Raw genomic sequence first — 25886 nt, 5'->3', positions numbered from 1 at the left:
GAGAACATAGATCCCTGCACCCTCTCAGTTGACTACAGGAACTAAACCTGGGGAAGAGCTATGTTGAATGCATAAGAGGGAATACACAGATTGCTCCAAAAAGGGCCCTGAGACTGAGCTGGGTCTTCTGGTCTGTGGGAGCTGGAGATTCACCCATGCTCTTTGCGTCTGGGACCAAGTATGGTAGCCATCTAGGTGACTGTGTGCAAGGACAGACCAGAACCTGCATTTGAGACCTTTCAGGGGCCAGGTGGGCACTTGCTCCCTAGTCTGCTTTCGTGAGGGCAAGGAGCAGACTTGTTACCTTTCTCTCAAGTTTGGTTTCCTAAAGCCACATACCCCACTGGGCAAAGTGGGGACAAAGGTAAATGAGTCAGTCCCTGGTGTAGTGTGAGGAGTCCTTTCAATACAAATGAAATTGCTAAGAAGTCCAGCTGGTTCCAGTCAATGTTTTGGATGGTCATTTTGGAACAATGCTAACCATGCACCAGATGCAAGTGTTGGTGGGGAGCAGAGAGTTCCCTATGTTCATTTCTGAGCCAGATACTGTGCTAAGAAATGGAGAGACAGAAATAAAAATGTTGTAATGGCTGCCCCCTGTCCCACAAAATGCCCATTTTCTATGTCCTTTTCACTGGGGTTGCTAATTCTTTCCAGTTGGAAGCCCTTCAAACCCTTCAGACCAAGAGTCAGAGTTAGCATTTGTGCCCATCTCCAGCGCCTTTTTCAGAGCACTTCTCCACTGTTCCTCACACTTTGACAACCTTCCGCACCACTGAGGCTTTCATCATGCTGCCATGAGATTTATCCTCCTTTCTTGTTCATTTTGCACACATTTCTGATGCATAGAGGGGTTAGACATGGGCCTTACATTCACCCTTTCTGTCTTACCAGGACAGTATATCTGGAGTAAGTCCACTGTCTTAGGCCAGATTTCCCAGAAGGAGAGATAAGAAGGGGATTCTTGTGTAAGTGGTTTACTGGGGGAGTACTCTCAGGGGAAGCATGACAGGAAATGAGGGAACTGCACAGAACAGGGGAATAGGCAAGACAAAGATGAGAGCTCAGCTTCTGCTTAGATTCAGTCTGATTCTATGAGGGACTCCAGAGGATGAATGAAATCAGAGACTGTCTGATTCTGAGGAAGCGAGGCCCACCTTTTGTTCCCCTTTTTCAGGTCATCCCTAACAGTCAGCAAACTGTCCCCAGAGGAGGCAATCCTGGCTTTCCTGGGCCTGGAAGATCCTTTGCAGCACATCGTTCAGTCTACTTTCTTGAATACAAACAGAATAGTAATAGCAAAGATATACAGCAGATACTTGGGCTTCCCAGGTGGTGCAGTGGTAAAGAATCCACCTGCCAGTGCAGGAAATGGGGGTTTGATCCCTGAGCCAGGAAGGTCCCCTGGAGAAGGAAATGGCAACCGGTTCCAGTATTCTTGCTTGGGAAATCCCACGGACAGAGAAGCCTAGTGAGGTACAGCCCATGTGGTCACAAAGAGTCGGACCCAACTGAGCATGCATGCACAGCAGATACCACCTGTCCCTCTCTCTCTAAAGTGCTTTATCTAAGTTAACTCCTTTGACCTTCAGAACAATCGAGGAGGCACATACGATTACTGCCACCCCCCTTTACTGGTGAGACACTGAGGCATAGAGAAGGTAAGTCCTGCCAACTTGGGGCCAGAATTTATGCTATTAGCCAGAATCCATTGGAAGTGCTTTGAAGGCAGCTGCTGGCCCCATTTCCAATCCTCCCCAAACACCTCTGCTTTTTTATAATTTTCTTTTTTTCTGGTTATTGTGCTTTTTATTTCTCCCTGATGTTCCAAGATTCATTATTTTATTATTCTCTATTTTAAGAACTTCTTTCAGCTGCTCTTTTTAGGTAGTTCTGCTGGGGAGGAATTCTTAGTTTTTTCCTCAACTGAGAATGTGTTGATTTCCTTCTCATTCTTTTTTTTTAACTTACTTATTTTTAATTGCAAGATATTTGCTTTACAATGCTGTGTTGGTTGCTGCCATACATCAACATGAATCAGTCATAGGTACACATATGTCTCCTCCCTCTTGAGCCTCTTTCCTACCCCCTAACCCATTCCACCCCTCTAGGTTGTCAAAGAGCTCCAGGTTGAGCTCCCTGAGTCATAGAGCAAATTCCCACTGGCTATCTATTTTACAAGTCTGGGTCAGTTTCTTGTGGGGTTATTGCTCCTTTCTCCTGGGTCCTGATGCACAGAAGGTTTTGTATGTGCCCTCCAAGAGTCTGTTTCCCCAGTCCCGTGTAAGTTCTGGTAGCTCTATGGTGGGGTTAATGGCGACCTCCTCCAAAAGGGCTTATGTCACACCCAGGTTGGCTGTACTGTTGAGGCCTGATAGAGGCCATGACTAAAATAGGCTGGAGCAAGCATCCTGGAAACAGCTGAGACACTGCCTAGGCAGGATCAAAATTACCCCCGCTGGTGACGGGAGGACTCAGCCTGTCAGCATGTTCCCCATAGCCTGGTCTGTGCCAATCGGGACAAGGATAGAAATCTCCTAAGAAAGCCCCTGTGCGTGAAAATCTAGCCAATTAGTAGATGCAAAGAAACCCTTGTAACCAATCCAACCTTGCCAATTCCCTGTCTTTGTCCTAAACCTATAAATACTACTGTAATCCAGGGCTCGGGGCTCTGGCTCTATTCCACTGTGTTGGATGTGGCCGGGGCCCTGGCTCGAGCTAGCAATAAATTCCCGTTTTGCGTTTGCATTGCCGTGGATGTCTTGTTCTCTCAGTTCTGGGGGATTTGGACCTTGGGCAAAACATTTGGGGGCTTGTCCAGGATCCCCTGACTGAGAAGAACAACACTTTCCAGGCATAAGAGAAGCCTCACTAGGAGGAAGTATATCTGGACGCTGGCATCAGGTCAGGGAGTGAAAGAGTCGCCCGGCCAGCGTAAGTCCGAGGCCCAGCATTAGAGCTGGAAGGCAGTTGGTTCTGTGAGCCGTTCTGTAAAGGAACGGGGAAAAACGTTTCTCCTGATCCTGAATCTGGTAGGCAGCGGACGCCCTTCAGTAAGGTAACTTTGGGAAACAGGACAACAGCAACCCAGGATAAACCTAGTTCAGTGTTTTCGGCCAGTATTTGTTCGTCTACTGTCTGTCGCTTATCTCTGTGTGCCAGCGCCGTGCTTGCTTTTTGTGTGCTTATTGTGGGTGTTGCCATCATGGGTCAGAGTTATTCTACACCACTATCTGTAATGACTGACCATTTTTCCAATTTTAAGTCCAAGGCTCAGAATCTATCAATGCTAGTAAAGAAGAACAAGCTAAGAACCCTATGCTCATCCGAGTGGCCGACATTTCAGGTTGGTTGGCCACCGGAGGGAACTTTCGGCCTGCCGGTCATCTGGGCTGTTAAAAAAAAAGTAATGTCTCCTGATCCTAGGGGCCATCCGGACCAAGCTCCTTACATCCTGGTCTGAGAAAATTTAGTAGAAGACCCTCCAGTTTGGCTGAAACCCTTTGTTCACAAGCCTCCCAGTGCTTCTGTTCCACAGGTCCTGGTCGTGGAGGCCCCCCAGGAAGAAGACCGTGAGGCAAGGGAGAGCCGGAAGAAACCGATACTCCAGGAGTCTTCTCTATACCCTAGTCTGATTGATTTAGACACTGAAATCTTGCCTCCCCCATATATCCCGCCACCGTTGCTCCCGCAGGTACCTCAGGTGTTGTCCAGAGAACAAAGGAGGAACCCAAAACCCTCGGCTCTGCAGCAGGAGGGGGGCCAGCCCAGGAAACTCGCGGAAGGACCTGAGGGGGCGGAGACTCATCTGACTACGGGAGCGGAGAGGCACCTTTGTCCACCATTCCGGCGCTTCCTGTCAGTGTTGGGCCGGCAAATCCTGACGGGGAATGGGCCTACCAATACTGGCCCTTCTCTACGAGCGACTTATAAAACTGAAAAGCTCAAAACCCCTCTTTTTCTGAAAAACCCCCAAGGCCTTATTGATCTTTTAGATTCTCTCCTGTTTACTCATAACCCTACTTGGGATGACTGTCAGCAGCTGTTGCAGGTGCTTTTTACTATGGAGGAGCGGGAACAAATTTTGTTGGAGGCACAGAAACATGTCTTAAGAGTGGATAAAAGGCCCACAATGCAGCCCCACCTGGTTGAAGAAGGGTTCCCCTTATTGCGACCGAACTGAGATTTTAAACCCGCTGAAGGTAAGGAGTGTCTCCTAGTGTACCGCCGGACTCTGATGGCTGGCCTCTGGGCAGCCGCCAGGAGACCAACTAATTTGGCTAAAGTAAATCAAGTAAGGCAAGAGCCAAATGAGAGCCTGGCAGCCTTTTTAGAGAGGTTAATGGAGGCTTTCAGGCAGTATACGCCCATGGACCCTCAGGCTGACGAGTCACACACAGCAGTTTTGCTAGCCTTTGTTAATCAGGCAGCTCCGGATATCAGGAGGAAGTTGCAGAGGATAGAGAGGCTGGGAGAACAGACAATACAGGATCTGGTAAGGGCAGCTGAAAAGGTGTTCAATAACAGAGAGACCCCTGAGGAAAGGGAGGAACAAATTAGACGGGAGGAAAGGGAATATGAAAAAAAGATCAGACGGGAAGAAAGGGAATATAGAGCTGAGGAAAACCAGAAAAAAAAAAAAAAAAAAAAAACTGGCTCAAATCCTTTTTGCGGGGACGAAAACGGGGCCCGATTCCCAGAGAACTAGAGACACCCAGTCAGGAGGAGGGGAAAAACTAGCTAGACAGGCCCTAAAGAGAGACCAATGCGCCTACTGCAAAGAGCAAGGACATTGGAAAAATGAGTGCCCCAAAAGAGACCTGAGGAGAAAGACTACCAGAAAAGAAGAATCTCCATCAGGGACTCGCGTCTTATATGCAGGAATAAATAGCGACTAGGGGGGTCAGGGCCCGGCACCTCTCCCCGAGTCCTGGGTAACTATTAATGTAGAAGAAAAACCGGTTGGCTTCATGGTGGATACGGGAGGCCAGTACTCAGTTCTCAATCAAAAATTTGGGCCGATGTCCAAAAAGACTAGCTTGGTCCAGGGAGCCACTGGGACAAAGAGATATTACTGGACTACTAAACGAAAAGTGGACTTGGGAGCCCAACGGGTGTCCCACTCATTTCTGGTGATCCCGGAATGTCCGGCCCCTTTATTAAGAATTATATTATTATTGGCCAAAGTCAATGCGCAAATTCACTTTGACTCTGGGGGGATATCAGTCACAGACGGGCTTAGACAATCAGTTCATGTTTTATCCCTGGCACTGAGAGATGAATACAGACTATATTCACCAAAGCCCCCTCTGCAGCTGTGGATCCTGCTATGCAACAGTGGATTCAGAAATACCCTCTGGCCTGGGCAGAGATAGCGGGAGTAGGACTGGCTAAACAAAGACCTCCCATTGTCGTTAAATTAAAAGCAAATGCTACTCCTGTGAGGGTGAAACAGTATCCCATGAGCCAGGAGGCCCGGCAAGAAATTATGCCGCACATACAGCACCTCCTAAAGGCAGAAATTCTCAAAAAGTGCCGGTCCCCATGAAATACTCCCCTATTACCTGTGAAAAAGCCCGGGGAAACAGACTTTAGACCAGTCCAAGATCTTTGTGAAGTCAACAAATGGGTGAGTGACATTCATCCCACTGTCCCTAACCCATATACCCTCCTGAGCAGCTTGTCACCAGACTATGTTTGGTATACAATCTTGGACTTGAAAGATGCCTTTTTCAGTTTGCCTCTGGCTCCCCAGAGTCAGGAGATCTTCGCATTTGAATGGGCTGATGAGGATGGCCAAACTGTGGGCAGCTGACCTGGACTCGCCTCCCACAGGGATTCAAAAACTCGCCGACATTGTTCAATGAGGCTCTGGGCGAAGATCTCTGTGAGTACCGAACCAGCCACCCCGATGTTGTTCTGTTACAGTATGTAGATGACCTAATGCTGGCTGCTACGACTAAGGAGGTATGCCTAAAAGCTACAGGCGATCTCCTCCAGACTCTGGGGACATTGGGGTACCGGGCAAGTGCGAAGAAGGCCCAAATTGCTAGACAGGAAGTCATTTATTTGGGATATAAAATAAAACAGGGGCAGAGATGGTTGATTCAGGCTATGAAAGAGACTATTCTACAGATCCCCGAGCCAACGACTCCCCGGCAGGTGAGGGAGTTTTTAGGGACGGTTGGGTACTGCAGGCTATGGATTATGGGGTTTGCTGAAAAGGCCCGGCCTCTATATGAAGGAAGCAGAGAAAATAGAGACTGGACTTGGACTGAGCCAATGAGGCGGGCATTTCAGGAACTTCGACAGACGTTACTGGAAGCCCCAGCCCTTGCTCTTCCGGACCCGGCTAAGCCGTTTCAACTGTTTGTGGATGAAAAGCAGGGAGTAGGGAAGGGAGCCCTGACGCAGCAATGGGGACCGTGGAGACGGCCTGTGGCTTATCTCTCTAAACGACTGGGCCCAGTGGCTGCGGGATGGCCGCCCTGTCTCCGTATCATTGAGGCCACTGCTCTCCTTGTCCATGATGCTGACAAGCTGACTTATGGACAGCGTCTCCTGGTCTACACTCCTCATGCCATAGAGGGGATCCTCAAACAGCCACCGGGTAAGTGGATTTCTAATGCTCGCTTAACCCATTACCAGGCCCTGCTGCTGGATGCTCCCCGGATACACTTTCAAACACCTTGTTTTCTGAACCCTGCCACTCTGCTGCCCATCCCGGAGGAGGACGGGCCCCTCCATGACTGTGTTGAAGTGTTAGCTGAGGTAACCGCCATACGAAAAGACCTCAGCGACTTGCCATTAAAAAACAGTGAGCTGATATGGTTCATGGACGGGAGCAGTTAAATAAAGGATGGACAGAGAAAAGCAGGGGCAGCCATAGTAGACGACACTGGGAGGGTCATCTGGGCTGAGGCCTTGCCCCCTGGAACATCCGCCCAAAAAGCAGAACTGATAGCTGTGATACAAGCGCTAGAGAGGGCAAAAAGAAGAAGAGTCACTATTTACACTGACAGCCGATATGCATTCGGCACTGTGCACATTCAAGGCCCTATATATAAAGAACGGGGGCTTCTGACGGCAGAGGGGAAAGAGATTAAAAATTTGCCTGAGATTCGCAGACTCCTGGCAGTGGTCCACTTGCCCCAGGCTGTATCCATAGTACATGTCCCAGGACACCAGAAAGGAGAAGATGCCCGGGCCCAAGGGAACCGTGCTGCCGATGCAGCAGCCCGTGAGGCAGCTGCTGGAGATTACAGGACCCCTGTACTGACTGTGGGATTGCCACCGCCAGGGATGGGAACACTTCCCCCAAGCCCCATATTTACGCTGGGTGCAAGATAATACCACCCGTTCTGTTGGCGAAAACGGATGGTATCGGGACCAAGATGACAACCTGTTGCTCCCTGCCGACCTGGGCAAACATCTCTGTACCCATTTACATCAAACCACCCATTTGGGAGAAAAAAAGACTTTGACACTCCTACAAACGGCACAGCTGCGGTTTCCCCAACAGAAAAAAACCATCCCAGGATATAGTCCACACCTGCATGGCCTGTCAGATGATGAGACCAGGAAAAGGACAGCACGCAGGTGTAAGATGTTGGGGGGAAAGGCCAGGACATCATTGGGAGATAGATTTCACTGAGGTAAGACCAGGCAAGTATGGGTATCGTTACCTGCTAGTTTTGGTTGATACGCTTTCCGGGTGGGTAGAAGCTTACCCCACTAAAAAGGAAACAGCGGTAATGGTGGCTAAGAAGCTCCTAGAAGAGATTATACCTAGGTTTGGGCTGCCGGCATCTATTGGCTCTGACAATGGACCTGTATTTGTGAGTAAAATTGTGCTGGGACTAGCCTTAGCCCTGGGGACCAAATGGAAGTTACATTGCGAGTACAGTCCCTAGAGCTCAGGACAAGTAGAAGGAATGAATCGGACCCTAAAAGAAACTTTAACAAAACTGGCAATTGAGACTGGCGGGGACTGGGTGACCCTCCTTCCCTTTGCGCTTTTTCGGGCGCGCAATACCCCCTATAAACTAGGTCTGACTCCCTTTGAAATTGTATATGAAAGTCCACCCCTCATTTGTCCAGCGTTTGAAAGAAAGAGTAAACAACCTCTTTCGTTACGTGCCTTCCAACAGGAGATGCTAGCTTTGAGTAAGGTGCATAAACATATCTGGTCACTGATATGGAAAATTTATGAGAGCCAGAATGAAGAGACGATCCCATCCCATGATATAGGACCAGGGGATTGGGTTTGGGTTAAGAGACATCAGTCAAAGACCTTGGAACCAAGATGGAAGGGCCCTTATGTTGTTCTCCTTACCACCCCTACTGCCCTCAAGGTGGATGAAATTAGACCCTGGATACACTGAAGCCACGCACGGCGGGCCACCCCCGAAGAACAAGAGAGGGCCCAAAGAGAATGGAAGCCGATACCACATCCCTCCAATCCCTTAAAATTGAAACTCGCCTGGCAGCAGGTCTCGGATGGATCAACCTGACTCTTCTGATAATAGCCACCTTCCTGGACCCCGGGACCGTCAGCACTAACCCTCATCAACCAATGAACCTGACTTGGATGTAATTAACTCCACCTCGGCCATTCATCCCCAAAACACCTGGTGGCCGGACTTGGAGTTCGACCTCTGTCTTTTGGGTGCGGGATCATGGGACATCGGCAAGTGGGAGGTAAAGACACCCGGCAAGCCTGAAGGTGGGGCTGGCATTAATAGGTGTAATACTCGACCCCCCACTAACTCAGGGCCTGGGTGCAGCCACTTCATCCAACGGGCAAGCTTGCGGAAAACACCCTTCTATGTGCGCCCCGGAGGAAGACGGGACCGGGCGACTGTCAATAACTGCGAGGGGGCTAATGAGTTTTATTGCGCCAATTGGGGATGCGAGTCAATGGGGACAGTCCATTGGGAGCCCCCTATTCATGGGGACTTGATTACCTTGGGTCGCATTCTGGGGCCCGCTGGGTTAACTGGGGGACATAGAAGGGGGTTCCTCATAACTGAGCCTTGTATGAATTTTCTTTGCAACCTGGTAAGGCTCAAATTCTCAAATGAAGGGAAAAGTTTTCCCGGTTGGGAAGCTGGACAATCCTGGGGCCTTTGGTTATATCAGTCAGGATATAACAGTGGGTTGCTGTTCACCGTCAGGTTAAAAGTAGGACCCATACAGATCGGTCCAACTCGGGGCATAGGGCCCAATTCAGTCCTAGTGCCACGAGAGCCTACCCGTGCTCCCATTCGGCCTGCACACACCCCCGCCCGAGCACCCACCCAAAAGCCTCCCAGGCCCTACATTACTAATACAAGCAACTCCCCTCCAGTTAGTTGTACGGGACCTAGCATTAAAGACGAGCAGGACCCATTATTTAATATGATAATCAACTCCTATCGGGTTCTAAATTCCACACGCCCAGATCTGACTAGCAGTTGCTGGTTATGTTATGACATCAAACCCCCTTATTACAAAGGTATAGCTGTCCCAGAAGTTACAGTCCAACCCAAAACCACGCAGCTTGCCGATGGCAGCAAAAAGGAAACGCCAGATTAACACTCCAAGAAGTAACCGGGCGGGGCCTTTGCATAGGAAATGTCCCCCAAACCTATCAACACCTCTGCAAGTCTATAAATTCTACAGTGACAAACAGGTACCTGGTGCCTCCCCAGGACAATTGGTGGGCCTGCTCCATAGGTTTAGCCCCTTGTGTTCACGGGCGGGTGTTAAATAATTCCAAAGATTTCTGTGTATTGGTACTATTAGTCCCCTGACTGTTCTATCACTCCAATAATGAAATCCTCCCGAAACTAGAGGCTTCACACCAGTCTAAGAGAGAGCCAGTCTCAGCCTTAACCCTCACAGTCCTACTGGGGTTAGGGGCAGCTGGGGCAGGAACTGGGATATCCTCTTTAATAATGCAGAATCAACACTATTCTAGCCTAAGAGCAGCCATTGATCTTGATATCGAAAGATTAGAAAGCTCAATCAGCCACCTTGAAAAGTCCCTTACTTCACTATCAGAAGTGGTTTTGCAGAACAGGAGGGGCCTAGATTTGATCTTCCTGCAACAAGGCGGATAACGTGCGGCCTTAGGAGAGGAATGTTGCTTCTATGCAGACCACACTGGGGTGGTAAGAGAGTCTATGGCAAAAGTGAGAGAAGGATTAGCACTGCGCAAGAGAGAGTGAGAAGCCCCACAGGGATGGTTCGAGTCCTGGTTCCATCAATCTCCTTGGCTGACAACACTAATTTCTACCTTGCTTGGACCGCTCATTATACTCTTACTCATTCTTACCTTCAGGTTATGTATTTTAAACAGATTAATAACCTTTGTAAGAGAACGTATCAGTACAGTTCACGTAATGGTATTAAGACAACAATACCAGGCAGTGAATGGAGAGGAGGATTCCTCTCCATGATCAAAGGACAAGGGGGGAATGTTGAGGCCTGATAGAGGCCATGACTAAAATAGGCCAGAGCAAGAATCCCGGAAACAGCTGAGGCACTGCCCAGGCGGGATCAAAATTACCCCTGCCGGTGACGGGAGGACTCAGCCTGTCAGCATGCTCCCTGTAGCCTGGTCTGTGCCAATCGGGACAACGATAGAAATCTCCTAAGAAAGCCCACGTGCACGAAAATCTAGCCAATTAGTAGATGCAAAGAAACCCTTGTAACCAATCCAACCTTGCCAGTTCCCTGTCTTTGTCCTAGACCTATGAACACTACTGTAATCCAGGGCTCGGGGCTCTGGCTCTACTCCACTGTGTTGGATGTGGCCAAGGCCCTAGTTCGAGCTAGCAATAAATTTCCTTTTTGCATTTGCATTGCCGTGGATGTCTTGTTCTCTCAGTTCTGGGGATTTGGACCTTGGGCAAAACAGTACCCAGAGCCCCTGCCTCTGCAGCAGGCCACTGCTGACCCGTACCTCCACAGGAGGCACTCAAACACTCAAAGGCAGGTCTGGCTCAGTCTCTGTGGGGTCTCCTGGTGTGCACAAGGTTTTGTTTGAGCCCTCTGAGCATATCTGGTGGGTATGGGGTTTGATTCTAAATGCGATTTTGCACTTCCTGCCATCTTGCTGGGGCTTCTCCTTTGCCCTTGGACGTGGGGTATCTTTTTCTGGTGGGATCAAACATTCTCCTGTCAATGGTTGTTCATCAGCAAGTTGTAATTTTGGAATTCTCCCAGGAGAAGATAAGTGCACATCCTTCTACTCCGCCATCTGAGACAGGGCAATCACTGCCTGAGATATAGTCAGATTGATTAAATTCTTTGCAGCCAAAGATGGAGAATCTCTATACAGTCAGCAAAAACAAGACCGGGAGCTGACTGTGGCTCAGATCATGAACTCCTTATTGCCAAATTCAGGCTTAAATTGAAGAAAGTAGGGAAAACCACTAGACCATTCAAGTATTACCTAAATCAAATCTCTTGAGATTATACAGTGGAAGTGAGAAATAGAATCAAGAGATTAGATCTGATAGATAGAGTGCCTGATGAACTATGGAATGAGGTTCGTGACATTGCACAGGAGACATGAATCAAGACCATCCCCATGGAAAAGAGATGCAAAAAGCCAAAATGGTTGTCTGAGGAGGCCTTACAAATAGATCAGAAAAGAAGAGAAGGAAAAGGCAAAGGAGAAAAGGAAAGCTACACCCATCTGAATGCAGAGTTCCAAAGAAGAGCAAGGAGAGATAAGAAAGCCTTCCTCAGTGATCAGTGCAAAGAAATAGAGGAAAGCAATAGAATGGGAAAGAATAGAGATCTCTTCAAGAAAATTAGAGATACCAAGGGAACATTTCATGCAAAGATGGGCACAATAAAGGACAGAAATGGTATGGACCTAAGAGAAGCAGAAGCTATTAAGAAGAGGTGGCAAGAATACACAGAAGAACTGTACAAAAAAGATCTTCACGACCTGGAAAATCACAATGGTGTGATCACTCATCTGGACCAGACATCTTGGAATGTGAAGTCAAATGGCCTTAGGAAGCATCACTATGAACAAAGCTAGTGGAGGTGATGGAATTCCAGTTGAGCTGTTTCAAATCCTGAAAGATGATGCTGTGAAAGTGCTGCACTCTATATGCCAGCAAATTTGGAAAACTCAGCAGTGGCCACAGGACTGGAAAAGTCAGTTTTCATTCCAATCCCAAAGGAAGGCAATGCCAAAGAATGTTCAGACTACCCCAGAATTGCAGTCATCTCACAAGATAGCAAAGTTATGCTCAAAATTCTCCAAGCCAGGCTTCAACAGTACGTGAATTGTGAACTTCCAGATACTCACACTGGATATAGAAAAGGCAGAGGAACAAGAGATCAAATTGCTAACATCTGTTGGATCATTGAAAAAGCAAAAGAATTTCAGAAAAACATCTACTTTTGCTTTATTGACTACAATAAAGCCTTTGACTGTGTGGATCACAACAAATTGTGGAAAATTCTTCAAGTGATGGGAATACCAGACCACCTTACCTGCCTCCTGAGAAATCTGGGGCAGGTCAAGAAGCAACAGTTAGAACTGGACATGGAACAACAGATTGGTTCCAAATCAGGAAAGGAGTGCATCAAGGCTGTAAATTGTCACCCTGCTTATTTAACTTACATGCAGAGTACATCATGTGAAATGCCAGGCTGGATGAAGCACAAGCTGGAATCAAGACTGCCAGACTGCCATATCAATAACCTCAGATATGCAGATGACACCACCCTTATGGCAGAAAGTGAAGAGGAACTTAATGAAAGTGACAGAAGAGAGTGAAAAAGCTGGGTTAAAACTCAACATTCAGAAACTAAGATCATGGTATCTGGTCCCATCACTTCATGGCAAATAGATGGGGAAACAATGGAAACAGTGACAGACTTTATGTTTTGGAGTTCCAAAATCACTGCAGACAGTGACTGCAGCCATGAAATTAAAAGATGCTCATTGGAAGAAAAGCTATGACCAACCTAGACAGCATGTTAAAAAACAGAGACATTACTTTGCCAACAAAGGTCTGTCTAGTCAAAGCTATGGTTTTTCCAGTAGTTGTGTATGGAAGTGAGAGTTGAACTATGAAGAAGGCTGTGCTTTATAAGCATCAGTTCAAAAGAATTGAAAAAATTGAAAGCATCAATTCTTCTGTGGTGTTGAAGAAGAGTCCCTTGAGAGTCCCTTGGACTGCAGAGAAATATAACCAGTCCCTCCTAAAGGAAATCAGTCCTGAATATTCACTGGAAAGACTGATGCTGAAGCTGAAACTCCAATACTTTGGCCAACTGATGGGAAGAACTGGCTCATTGGAAAAGACCCTGATGCTAAGAAAGATTGAAGGTAGGAGTAGAAGGGGACAATAGAGGATGAGATGGCTGGATGGCATCACTGACTTGATGGACATGAGTTTGAATAAACTCCAGGAGTTGGTGATGGACAGGGAGGCCTGGTGTGCTGCAGTCCCCGGGGTCGCAAAGAGTTGGACACGCCTGAGTGACAGAACTGACTGACTGATCTGTTTTACCTATGGTAATGTATATGTTTCAGTGCTACTCTCTCAATTCGTCCATCCTCTTGCTCCCCTGCTGTGTCCACAAGTCTGTTCTACCATTTTCTATCTCCGGTTACTGGAAGCAATTTGGTTTGCAGAAGGTATCTGGTGGTAAAATCATTTGAAAACCTGGTACAGGAGGGCCTGCCTGGAGGAGGCTGGCGGGCAGGCCATGTAGAGGATACAGAGATGCTTCCAAGGAGTGACGTGCAGGTTTAGTCAGTGGACACACATATATGGGCCCATGCTCTGTGTGCACGCACATGCGCGCGCGTGTGTTGAGGGAAAGCTGGGGGAAAAGCCGAACCAGAATGCCAGGCCTCTGGGGCAGAGGGGCTTCCCTGGTGCCTCAGTGGTAAAGAACCTGCCTGCCAATGCAAGGAGACTCAGGAGATGCAGGTTCAATCCCTGGGTCAGGAAGATCCCCTGGAAGAGGGCATGGCAACTCACTCCAATATTCTTGAAATGGGATTCCAGAATCCCACAGACAGAAGAGCCTGGTGGATTATAGTCCATGGGGTTGCAAAAAGTAGGACGTGACTTAGTGACTGAGCATGCATGTGTGCTGGTGCTCCTGGTGGACCCTGAGAGCTGGGAGGAGCAGCTTCAGGGGAATAGGGTGGACTTCAGGAATGGGCCTTACTACAGAGAGGTGTGAGAAGCAGCCCCAGGGAGCATGAGGGTGCCTGGGTGGGTGCTCACTGAATATTCCAGGCTCCCCTCACTCCACAGATTCGTAGTGCAGAGCAGGCAAAGTGAACCCAGTGAGTCAGCAGGCTGCTGTTCTGGCCCCACAGATCCCGTTGGTGACTGGAGGTAACAACATTCTCCCTGCAGGATTCAGACCCCCAGGGCTCTGAGCCTGAGCAGTAGGGATGTTCAGCAGGAGTTGGGACCACTGGGTATGACCCCGAGTCTGCCCCTTCCCAGCTCTGTGACTTTGGCCAAGCCTACCTGCCTCCTGGACCACGGTCCCTTCAGCTGTAAATACCCTAGTTGCCTTTCTGGGCCGTTGGCTAGGCAAAACGTTTCCAGTAAAAGTGGTTTTCCTCAGAAGGCACAAGTGCTTCCTCTCTAGCAGACCCTTTGGGAGTGGCCAGTGATCAGCAGGAGCAGGAGAACCAGGGCTCCGGAGATCACAGAAGCCCCCTCCCCACTGCCTGGGCCGTGCAATCGGCAGAGCAGCGGGATGGAGGTCCCCAGGGCCTTGATGAGTCAGGGCCCTGCTTGTGTAGCTGTCTCTCTCCTGGCCACCTGTCTGGGCACACAGTACCTGCCCTGGATGGTGGGCCCCGGTGGAGCAGAGCCAGGGCAGAGACCCTCCTCGCTCAGCCCAGAGACAGACAGAGACTCTGATTTCTGCTGTCCTAGGAGCTGGCCTTCAGAGTCAGCAAGTCTTGGGTTTCAACCCTGGCTTTGGCATTTACCAGGAAGCACTCCTGGGAGGTTTACTAAGCCCTCAGCCTCACATCTGTAAACTGGGGTACTGAGACCCTTGGCACAGGGTTTTTCTGAGGATTAAATGAGGCAATGCATTTAAAGCTCTTAGCACGCTGTCTGGCACGTAGTAAACTGTCACTGAGGGCAGCAGCTCTTACGTGATTGACAGTTAATGAACGTTGGTCTAGTGACTCACTGGATACATAATCAGACACTCTGGTTCCACCTGCAAATCCCCAAATGTCCTATTTCCTGAGGCACAGCATCCCTCTCATCTTCCTTTTGTCACCACCTGCCAGGCCAGCCCCACAGGGCTCTGAGCAGGGTCTGGGTTGGGCCGAGTTCTGAGTGTGTGTCCCCACCCAGAGCAGCGTCATCTGGGCAACTGATGGAACAAGCTCAAATCTGAGGACTGTGAAAGGATCACCCTTCACCTCGGAGCAGAGCTCTCACTCCCCCTGCTGCTTTGCTTCTTACAGGTTGAAGGCACGAGGTCCCAGCTTTGTTCCCTGCTCAGCCCAGGGGACTAGCTCTGGGCCAAGAGTCTTGGGGCAGTCAGAAAGAGTCATTCCTCTTCTCCCTCTAGGCCTCAGTGTGCTCTTCTGGGCACTGAGGGTCTGGACTAGATAGATAACCTCCTACGTCCTTTTGGTGGCTCTGTGACATCCAGACAGATTCACAAAACTTCTAGGGAGAATGTCTTTGTAGGTAATCAAGTGCTTAGTGCTGAGTCACTCAGTCGTGTCTGACTCTTTGTGACCCCATGGACTGTAGCCCCCCAGGCTCCTCCGTCCATGGGGATTCTCCAGGCAAAAATACTGGAGTGGGTTGCCATTCCCTCCTCCAGGGGATCTTCTCAACCCAGGTCTCCAGTACTGTAGGCAAATTCTTCGTCATCTGAGCCACCAGGGAAGCCCATGAATACTGGAGTGGGTAGCCTATCCCTGCTCTAAGGGATCTTCCTGACCTAGTAATCAAACCAGGGTCTCCTGCATTGCAGGCAGATTCTTTATCAGCTGAGCTACCAAGCAAGCCCAGGTAACAGGATAGACCCAAATCTAGGATTTCCAGAGCCTTCTCTACCCCCTGCTGCCTTTTTTTCTGCTTACTCTGCAGTTTGTGGCATCCCCTAGCTTTTTGGACTCAGATCTCTTCAAGGTGCTCAGAGAGGAACTGGAGGGCTCACAGCCCATACCTCCATGTTTGTAACATCCTCCTTGTCCCAGTCCTGGGACCGCTATTCACCATTATTTTGGCCTCAGCCTGTCTTCATCTGGAGTTAGGATGGACAAACAATACCCAGCTGTGGATGTGACTGGTGATAGAGGCAAGGTCCAATACTGTAAAGAGCAATATTGCGTAGGAACCTGGAATGTCAGGTCCATGAATCAAGGCAAATTGGAAGTGTTCAAACAAGAGATGGCAAGAGTGAACATCGACATTCTAGGAATCAGCGAACTAAAATGGACTGGAACAGGTGAATTTAACTCAGATAACCATTATATCTACTACTGTGGGCAGGAATCCCTCAGAAGAAATGGAGTAGCCATCATGGTCAACAAAAGAGTCCAAAACGCAGTACTTGGATGCAATCTCAAAAACAACAGAATGATCTCTGTTCATTTCCAAGGCAAACCATTCAATATCACAGTAATCCAAGTCTATGCCCCAACCAGTAACGCTGAAGAAGCTGAAGTTGAATGGTTCTATGAACACCTACAAGACCTTGTAGAACTAACACCCAAAAAAGATGTCCTTTTATTATGGGGGACTGGAATGCAAAAGTAGGAACTCAAGAAACACCTGGAGTAACAGGCAAATTTGGCCTTGGAATACGGAATGAAGCAGGGCAAAGACTAAATAGAGTTTTGCCAAGAAAATGCACTGGTCATAGGAAACACCCTCTTCCAACAACACAAGAGAAGACTCTACACATGGACGTCACCAGATGGTCGACACTGAAATCAGATTGATTATATTCTTTGCAGCCAAAGATGGAGAAGCTCTATACAGTCAACAAAAACAAGACCGGGAGCTGACTGTGGCTCAGATCATGAACTCCTTATTACCAAATTCAGACTGAAATTGAAGAAAGTAGGGAAAACCGCTAGACCATTCAGGTAAGACCTAAATCAAATCCTTTATGATTATATAGTGGAAGTGAGAAATAGAATCAAGAGATTAAGTCTGATAGATAGAGTGCCTGATGAACTATGGAATGAGGTTCCTGACATTGTACAGGAGTCACGAATCAAGACCATCCCCATGGAAAAGAAATGCAAAAAGCAAAATGGCTGTCTGGGGAGGCCTTACAAATAGCTGTGAAAAGAAGAGAGGCAAAAAGCAAAGGAGAAAAGGATGGATATATGCATCTGAATGCAGAGTTCCAGAGAATAGCAAGAAGAGATAAGAAAGCCTTCTTCAGCTATCAATGCAAAGAAATAAAGGAAAAGAACAGAATGGGAAAGACTAGAGATCTCTTTAAGAAAATTAGCGATACCAAGGGAACATTTCATGCAAAGATGGGCACAATAAAGGACAGAAATGGTATGGACCTAACAGAAGCACAAGATATGGCAAGAATACACAGAAGAACTGTACAAAAAAGATCTTCATGACCCAGATAATTACGATGGTGTCATCACTCACCTGGAGCCAGACATCCTGAAATGTGAAGTCAAGTGGGCCTTAGAAAGCATCACTATGAACAAAGCTAGTGGAGGTGATGGAATTCCAGTTGAGCTATTTCAAATCCTAAAAGATGATGCTGTGAAAGTGTTGCACTCAGTATGCCAGCAAATTTGGAAAACTCAGCAGTGGCCACAGGACTGGAAAAGTCAGTTTTCATTCTAATTCCAAAGAAAGGCAATGCCAAAGAATGCTCAAACTACCACACAATTGCACTCATCTCACATGCTAGTAAAGTAATGCTCAAACTTCTCCAAGCCAGGCTTCAGCAATACGTGAACTGTGAACTTCCTGATGTTCAAGTTGGTTTTAGAAGAGGCAGAAAACCAGAGATCAAATTGCCAACATCCGCTGGATCATGGGAAAAGCAAGAGAGTTCCAGAAAAACATCTATTTCTTTAATGACTCTGCCAAAGCCTTTGACTGTGTGGATCACAAGAAACTGTGGAAAATTCTGAGAGAGATGGGAATAGCAGACCACCTGACCTGCTTCTTGAGAAATCTGTATGCAGATCAAGAAGCAACAGTTAGAACTGGACATGGAACAACAGACTGGTTCCAAATAGGAAAAGGAGTACGTCAAGGCTGTATATTGTCACCCTGCTTATTTAACTTATATGCAGAGTACATCATGAGAAATGCTGGGCTGGAAGAAACACAAGCTGGAATCTAGATTGCCGGGAGAAATATCAATAACCTCAGATATGCAGACGGCACCAGCCTTATGGCAGAAAGTGAAGAGGAAGTAAAAAGCCTCTTGATGAAAGTGAAAGAGGAGAGTGAAAAGTTGACTTAAAGCTCAACATTCAGAAAATGAAGATCATGGCATCTGGTCCCATCACTCCATGGGAAATAGATAGGGAAACAGTGGAAACAGTGTCAGACTTTATCTTTTTGCCAAAATCACTGCGGATGGTGACTGCAGCCATGAAATTAAAAGACACTCCTTGGAAGGAAAGTTATCATCAACCTAGATAGTATATTCAAAAGCAGAGACATTACTTTGGCGGCTAAGGTCCATCTAGTCAAGGCTATGGTTTTTCCTGTGGTCATGTATGGATGTGAGAGTTGGACTGTGAAGAAGGCTGAGCACTGAAGAATTGATGCTTTTGAACCGCGGTGTTGGAGAAGACTCGTGAGAGTCCCTTGGACTGCAAGGAGATCCAACCAGTCCATTCTGAAGGCGATCAGCCCTGGGATTTCTTTGGAAGGAATGATGCTAAAGCTGAAACTCCAGTACTTTGGCCACCTCATGCGAAGAGTTGACTCATTGGAAAAGACTCTGATGCTGGGAGGGATTGGGGGCAGGAGGAGAAGGGGACAACAGAGGATGAGATGGCTGGATGGCATCACTGACTCAATGGACATGAGTCTGAGTGAACTCTGGGAGATGGTGATGGATAGGGAGGCCTGGCGTGCTGCAATTCATGGGGTCGCAGAGTCGGACACGACTGAGCGACTGAACTGAACTGATCTGAGCCTACAAATCCCAAGAGCAAATGCCCCAGTACCCTCTGGGCTCCACTTGCATCCCATGACCTTGGTGAAAATTAGCCTCAACTCCAGCAGGGCGCTGGGGGGCTCCTCTGGTTGGGCCATGGAACCTGGCTTTCCAGGTGGCAAGCGGCAAAGAATCTGCCAGTGCAGGAGATGCAAGAGATGTGGGTTCATTCCCTGGGTTGGGAAGAACCCCTGGAGGAGGAAACGTCAACCCACTCCAGTATTCTTGCCTGGAAAACGCCATGGACAGAGGAGCCTGGTGGGACCACAGTCCATAGGGTTGCAAAGGAGTTGGACACAACTGAGGACTGAGAATGCACCCACACACATGGGGGAATAATGGTGAGTGAGGGTAGTTGTGAGACTGCGATCCCAGGGGTGTCAGAGTAGGGAGAATGAGTGTTGAGCATCCCGGAGCACAGGCAGGCCCTACCTAGAACTTCCTGGTGTCCAGTGTGTGCTCTCATTACAGCCGAAGAGCCACCAGCTGGAAAGCCCAGGGCCAGGGCTCCCGCCCCATCCCTGCAGCCCACACTCACCCCGCTCATTCTCTGCCTCTGCCATCCTCCTTCCTCGCTCCAGGCCAGGGCTGTAATCGAGTTTTCCTTTGTTTGGTATCTTCTCCCCACAGTAAAGAAAGAGCCAGATTTCTTTCTTTCTTTTTTTTTTCCTTTTTGGTTTTTGTCTTAAAAATTTTGTTCATGGGTGTACATGAGTTCCCAATCCTGAAAAACATCTCTTTTTTAAATTAAACTTTTTATTTTGTATTGGGATATACCCTGTTAACAGGGTTTCCCAGGTGGCACTAGTGGTAAAGAACCCACCTATCAATGCAGGAGCTGTAAGAGACACAGGTTGGATCCTTGGGACGGGAAGATCCCCTGGAGGAGGGTATGGCAACCCGCTCCAGTACTCTTGCTGCAGAATCCCAAGGACAGAGGAGCCTAGTGGGCTACAGTCCATGGCCTCGCACAGAGTCGGACGTGACTAAAGCGACTTAGCATGCATGCGTAGCCTAATAACAATGTTGTCTAGTTTCAGATGCATAGAAGGGACTTAGCCACACATGTATATGGATCCATTCTCTGCCAAACTTCTCTCCTATCCAGGCTGCCCCTTAACATTGAGCGGTGTTCCCTCTGCTATATAGTAGGTGGTCCCTGTTCGTTATCCTTTCTAAATATGCAAGTGCGTCTCTATTCATCTCAAGCTCTCTAACTATCCCTTTGTTCCCTCCCTCTCAACTGGCAATCATAAGTTGGTTCTCTAAGTCTCTGAGTTGGTTAGAGCCAGATTTCTTAGAAGAGTTCTTTAAGAAAGAAGATGAGAAGATGAGAAGATCAGCTTTCCCGAGTTTCTCTCTACTGATGCTGCAGTTGCTGTAGATTTACACAGCCAGTCCCATGGGCTCCCTGTATTGAGGGTCAAAGATTAGCCAGGCCCAGCTCAGCCCAGAGGTCTCAATGAAGACCTCTCAGGAGTCAATAAACTGTTGCCTGCCTTGTTCTGATTACTAGTGTTATTTTTTAAAATCACTTTTATTAGTGCTATTTTCTTATTTTTTAAAAAATTTATTTATTTTAATCGGAGGCTAATTACAATATTGTAGTGGTTTTTGCCATATATTGACATGAATCAGCCTATTTTCTTATTTTTCATTGGTTATGAATGTTGGCAAAATAGTCTTGCCAACGATGTTCCTGAAGCAGAGAGGAGGTGATGGTGTGGAAACTGAAGTGCTTGAGGAATGGTGTCAAGGAAGCTGAGCAGCCACCCACCTGGACAATAACTTATCCTACATGTCGCCTGCTGGCAGGAGAGCAAAAGGGTGTGGAGACAGTTGCCCGATTCATCGAGGAAGAAGGTTTGCCTGATTAAGAGGTTGGTGGGAGGCTGAGTGGGCAGGGGGTGGGGAGTGATTGGGCCAGAAGAGGTGCCCTCAAGGAGGGGAGCTGGCTGAACCTGCAGGGACACGACCTGTAAGTGGCACTGGGGAGGGGATAAGTGCTGACTCTGCCTCGTGGCGCCCTGGAGATGCTCTGAGGAGTGCCAGTGACCTGTTGGGAAGTCCCTGTGTTGTGCTCGTTTCCAAATCCTCAGCCCCTAGCACCTCGCCTGGCTTCAAAGGGCCAATGGGTAATGACATGCCCCTACCGGCGGCAGATAGAGGAGACGGGAACGCACACACGCTCGGCACAGCGCTCCTTCTCCCTGAGCGGCTTCTCCACCGTGCTCCTTCTGCAGTCCTGTCTCCTCGCTTGACTCCGATAGGATGTCTGGTCCCCTGGACTAGCTAGACCTCCTCTGCCTGGAGCGTCCCTCACCATGGGCTATCCCCAAACACCCAGCTCCTGGCTTGTAGCGAACAGCTACTGAGAAGCAGCTCAGCAAACAGGGTGACTCTCGCTTCCACAGGGACACTCACACAGGCCAAAACACACCAGCGCATGCATGGGGACCGGGACACAGCCCAGGGACCCCAGGCCCCAGGACAGGAGATCCAGCCGTCGGGTACTGCTGAGCCTCCTGTTCACAGCGGCAAATGGCCGTGTTCTCAAACTCCCCCGCGCACCCGCCCAGCAAGAAAACCCTGTAAAGCGGCGCCAGTCTCCACAGCCCCTCGGGAAGACGGTGGGGCATGAGGCCCAGGGTGGAGACACTGGCTTTTGCTTACTGCAGTTTCTTGGTCACCGGATGCTGAGCCCTGCCTTCACAAGGAAAAGCATGTCTGGGGCCTGCTGGAATGCTTTGTCCCGGCCTCCATATCTGGGACCCCATCTGTACATTTATTATGGAGCGCGGAGAGGAGGACAAGAGGCCCTGCCGAGAAAAATGCGCATTGATGCTGGAGGCCAAGAGAGGGCGCACTGCTAGCGCCTTCTTGGCCCATCCACCTGGGTGGAAATTCAAGATAACGTTCACCAAGGGGTAGCAGTTTTGACAACATAGGCGTCCCCGTAAAGAAAGGAAATAAGCCAGAATCTGGGGAGACAACACTTTATTGTTTCTTGGGTTGTCTGGAGGCCTCTGGGCTCACTGATTTCCCCCAGAACAGAGCTCCGCTCCGTGGCTGTGGTTGTGATAGTCTGAGGCTATGTCCGCCAGCAAGGACAGGAACTCAGAAAAGTCAATCTTCTGGTCCTTATTCTTGTCCTTTTTCTCAAAGATATTGGACAAGTAATGTCGGCCCTTTTTCTCCTGTGGGAAAAAGACACCAAAACAGGCAAATTCAGTGCCACAAAAGGGATGAGCTGGGAGAAGAGGAAGAAGTAGAGACAGAGAAATGAGGACCCAGTGCAGCACAGAGGTGTCTGGTGTGGTATTGAGGAGGGGAGGTGTGGGATGAGGTGGGGACACTGATGTTGCCCAGCAGTTCAATGGAGAGTCCTTCCCCAAATGTGAACTTGGATGAAAGCCTCACATGGTGAGCAGGCTCTGCCCAGAGCTGTCCTGATCAGTGTGCTGGTGTGGGGAGTCTCCAGCCCCAGACTACCCCCCACCACCCAACTCCCTGCAGGTGACCACCTACCTAAGTTCTGCTCAGGGACTCAAAATAAGCCCTACCCTTGTCTGCCTCATGCCAACCCCTTCTTCTTTTGACCTATGAGACCTTACTTGCTCTGAGTTCCCTCTTCTTGCTTTCGCTAGTAACCTCTTCTTTTCGTAATCAGTTCATCGAATTGTCCGGTTAAATCAGGTAGGTGGATGAGCTCTTTGTTGTATAAAATGGTCTTAAGTTCTGTCAGTGATGGAATTTCTGTCACCTTCCCTCTGATCTCAAGAACCCTAAGGGGTGCTGCTAGAGCCTCTCAGGGTGTGAGCAGAAGAGTTTGAGTCTCATACAGAAGGTGGGACAGGTGAGAGGGGACCCATCCACTGCCCTCCAGTTGTAGTGCTTTTTGATAACTTATCATCAACTACTTGTATCCACACATTTTCCTACTTTGCCACATACGTCATCTCTTTACCCCCTGATAGAGGACGGGATAGGAAGTTCTATGAGGCCCTTTTGCAGATGAGAAAGCGAGGATCAGGGAATGAGAGTGACTTGTCCAAAGTCACCCAGGAAGGGCCCTCAGTCATGCCAGGACCGCCCATCGGACCCCGCCACCACAGGGGACTGGGACCCCGCCACCACGTGGGACCGGGACCCCGTCACCATGGGGGACCAGGACCCGTCACCAGGACTGGACCGCCACGGGGGGGGATCGCATGGGACCAGCCACTCACACAGGCACTGAGGAAGTTGGGGAAGTTCTCCTTCAGCAGCTGCAGCAGGGCCTCCTTCTCGATGGTGTCATCGGGTCCCGAGTGTTTGTGAAACAGGTCGATCAAGGCTGAAATGGCCTGCTCCAGCTGAGAGCCGCTCATCTTGGCTTCCAGAGAGCTGCTGGAAGAGGGGTCAGTGACCTTTTGTGTCCTTCCCCAGGGGAGGGTCCCCAAGATCAGACACCTGGATGGGGGCTGAGCAGCCAGCGCAGCGCGGCTCAGATGGGACAGAAGAAACTGCTTCTGCTGCTGCTGGGAGGAGAGGCTGAGGAGCAGGAGGGCGTGCCCAGGCGTGGGCCTGGGTCCCCACAGCTCAGGGCGTGAGGAGGTGAAGGAGACCGGCAGACTCCTCTGTGGGGAGGCCCACAGCGTGTGGAAGCAGAGACGGGGCCAGCCCCAGTGAGAAGACTGGGCCTGAGGCGGGACGCAGCAACCAGAGCCGTGGAGGAGCCCACCCCCCAAAACAGCAGCAAATCCATCTCCTCCAGGTTCAGCGTCAGGGTCAGAGTCGCGGGGGCAGGACAGTGTCCCCTCTGATCTGGTCTGAGCCTCCTGGGCTGCTTCTGGAAGACCCCCTAGAAGCCCACCTGGACCATGAAGCAAGCCTACAATAAGTGGGCAGAAATGCAGTCCTGTCCTGAGCCCTGGTGGGGGGCTTCCTGTCCCACCCCTGAGAGAGGAAGAGGGACTGGGGATCAGAATCAGCTGGGATTTTGAAGTGAAAGGACATACACAACTCAGTTCTAGGCTGTTGGGTGGAATGTGGGAGATGGGGGTCCGTCCGCTTTTCTGTTACTGGGCACTATCTGCACCTCCGAGGCCTGACCTCATTAAAATGAAGAGAACGTCTGACTTCCCTAAGCAGGTTCTTCCCCCAGCAGTCAGAGGTCTGGGCTGCCCTGGACCCCAGCAGAGAAACGGGACAGAGCAGCCCTCCCATGCCAGACTTCCCTCAGCAGCCAGGACATGACCCTGCGTCACGCGTGTCAATATCTAAGACAAACCCCACTGCCTTCTGATGGAGGAGAAAGAGCCCACTGTTCTGTCAGTAAGAGGACCCACCCAAGGCCTCTGTCAATGTGGCCAAGACCAGAGCCGAGCCCCGTGTGCAGACGGTCCCTGAGCATTTTCCTGCTGGGAGGAGGTGGGGAGCTCTGGTTGATCAGTCTTTTCTCCAGGTCAGGGCAGGATGTCTCACCAGAGTAATGGTGAGTGGGGGGGTCCCAGGCCTGGGGTTAAGGCTTTGGCTGGGGCTCCCACTCTCCTCAAGGGTGGGGTCAGTGGGTTTTTTGACCTGATAAACAGATGAATCCAGAGAAGGAAAAAAGCAAGAGGAGGGGGAGGGTCCTCAGCTCCCACTGGGCACGTGTCCACAAGAGCATCACCGAGGAGCCAGTGGAGGGGCAGGGAGCATTGGTCATCTTGCCACACAGATGGGACCTCAGCAGGGGTGAAGGCACACAGCCCAGTTGGCGGCAGAGTCGGGACTGGACCACAGGCTCCTGCATCCCCTTCCAGAGCTGCTTCCCGGCTCCTCCTAGAAAAGAGAGATAGGCCGGAGCAGACTTACCTGATCAGAGCAGACGTCACCAAGGAGAAGGATGAGTGAGATGCGCCCTGGATGGAGACTGGCCCCTTTATAAGGCTTAGCCGAGCGCTTCCCAGGGCTGGGAGCCCTGCGGCTCTGTTCGCTCTCTGCTTCCTGGAGCATTGCCCCACTCAGGTGGGTGGGCCACACCCAGGAGGGTGTGCTCAGCCTCTCCCAGCAGAACCCCAGGACACACTGCACCTCCCAAGATCTTCCCCTAGAGGCTTCTCTGTCCCCTGCTTGATCTGGGGCCCATGGAGTGTGTGGCAACAGGACAGGGATCAGAGTAGAGAAAACTGGGTTTCTGGACCTAAAGTGGATGGAATTTTGGACTCTGAAGGCTGCATTGTCTCCATTTTTATTTATTCAGTCCTTCTACAAACTCGGTCTCAGAACAATAACCCCCCGCCACTTACTGAGAACTGAAGGTGCTCCAGGGCTCAGTCAACATACCTACCTGCTCTTGCTCTCTCTTTAGTCCTTCACCAACTAGGCGCTAGATCTGTTGTCTCCATGTAAGAGTGGAAAATATGTGCATCAGGATTTCAAGTAAACTAAGACTGCACAGCTAGTGGACAGCAGTCAGCATCAGATCCCAGCACAGCTAGTGGACAGCAGTCAGCATCAGATCCCAGCACAGCTAGCTGACAGCAGTCAGCATCAGATCCCAGCACAGCTAGCTGACAGCAGTCAGCATCAGATCCCAGAGAAGTCTGGTTCGAATTCTTAGTCTTAATCCTTTAACTAGACTTCCTGCGTCACATCAGGCCCTGCCTTCTGGGACTCCCAGTCCAGGGGAGTGAAGCAAATCACCTCATTGCCATCTTCATGCCCGGTCCTCAGTGAAT

The 25886-nt window shown here is 49.5% G+C and overlaps 1 protein-coding gene across 2 annotated transcripts; it reads right to left on the bottom strand.

Moving 5' to 3' along the window:
- Window positions 22163–25076, bottom strand: S100A7A (S100 calcium binding protein A7A). Of its 2 annotated transcripts, none has more exons than XM_018046586.1 (3): window positions 25021–25076; window positions 23412–23568; window positions 22163–22379 (listed from the first exon to the last, which is right to left on the bottom strand). In XM_018046586.1, the coding sequence occupies exons 2-3, from the start codon at window positions 23550–23552 to the stop codon at window positions 22215–22217; spliced, it is 306 nt and encodes a 101-aa protein (XP_017902075.1). In that variant the 5' UTR covers window positions 23553–23568; window positions 25021–25076; the 3' UTR covers window positions 22163–22214. The 2 variants fall into 2 exon arrangements, with proteins under 2 accessions (XP_017902075.1, XP_017902076.1); XM_018046587.1 differs by having other exon boundaries at window positions 22164–22379; window positions 23412–23571; window positions 25021–25072.

The sequence above is a fragment of the Capra hircus genome, chromosome 3, assembly GCF_001704415.2.
Source record: "Capra hircus breed San Clemente chromosome 3, ASM170441v1, whole genome shotgun sequence".
Classification (NCBI taxonomy): Eukaryota; Metazoa; Chordata; class Mammalia; order Artiodactyla; family Bovidae; genus Capra; species Capra hircus.
This window is presented reverse-complemented; position numbering and strand designations above follow the sequence as displayed.

Bases quoted from the DNA above. Each gene is read 5' to 3' on its own strand.
- S100A7A (XM_018046586.1), bottom strand. From the start codon at position 23,552: ATGAGCGGCTCTCAGCTGGAGCAGGCCATTTCAGCCTTGATCGACCTG. The intron at 22,380-23,411 runs GTGAGTGGCTGG...TTTTTCCCACAG, and splicing joins CCAACTTCCTCAGTGCCTGT to GAGAAAAAGGGCCGACATTA.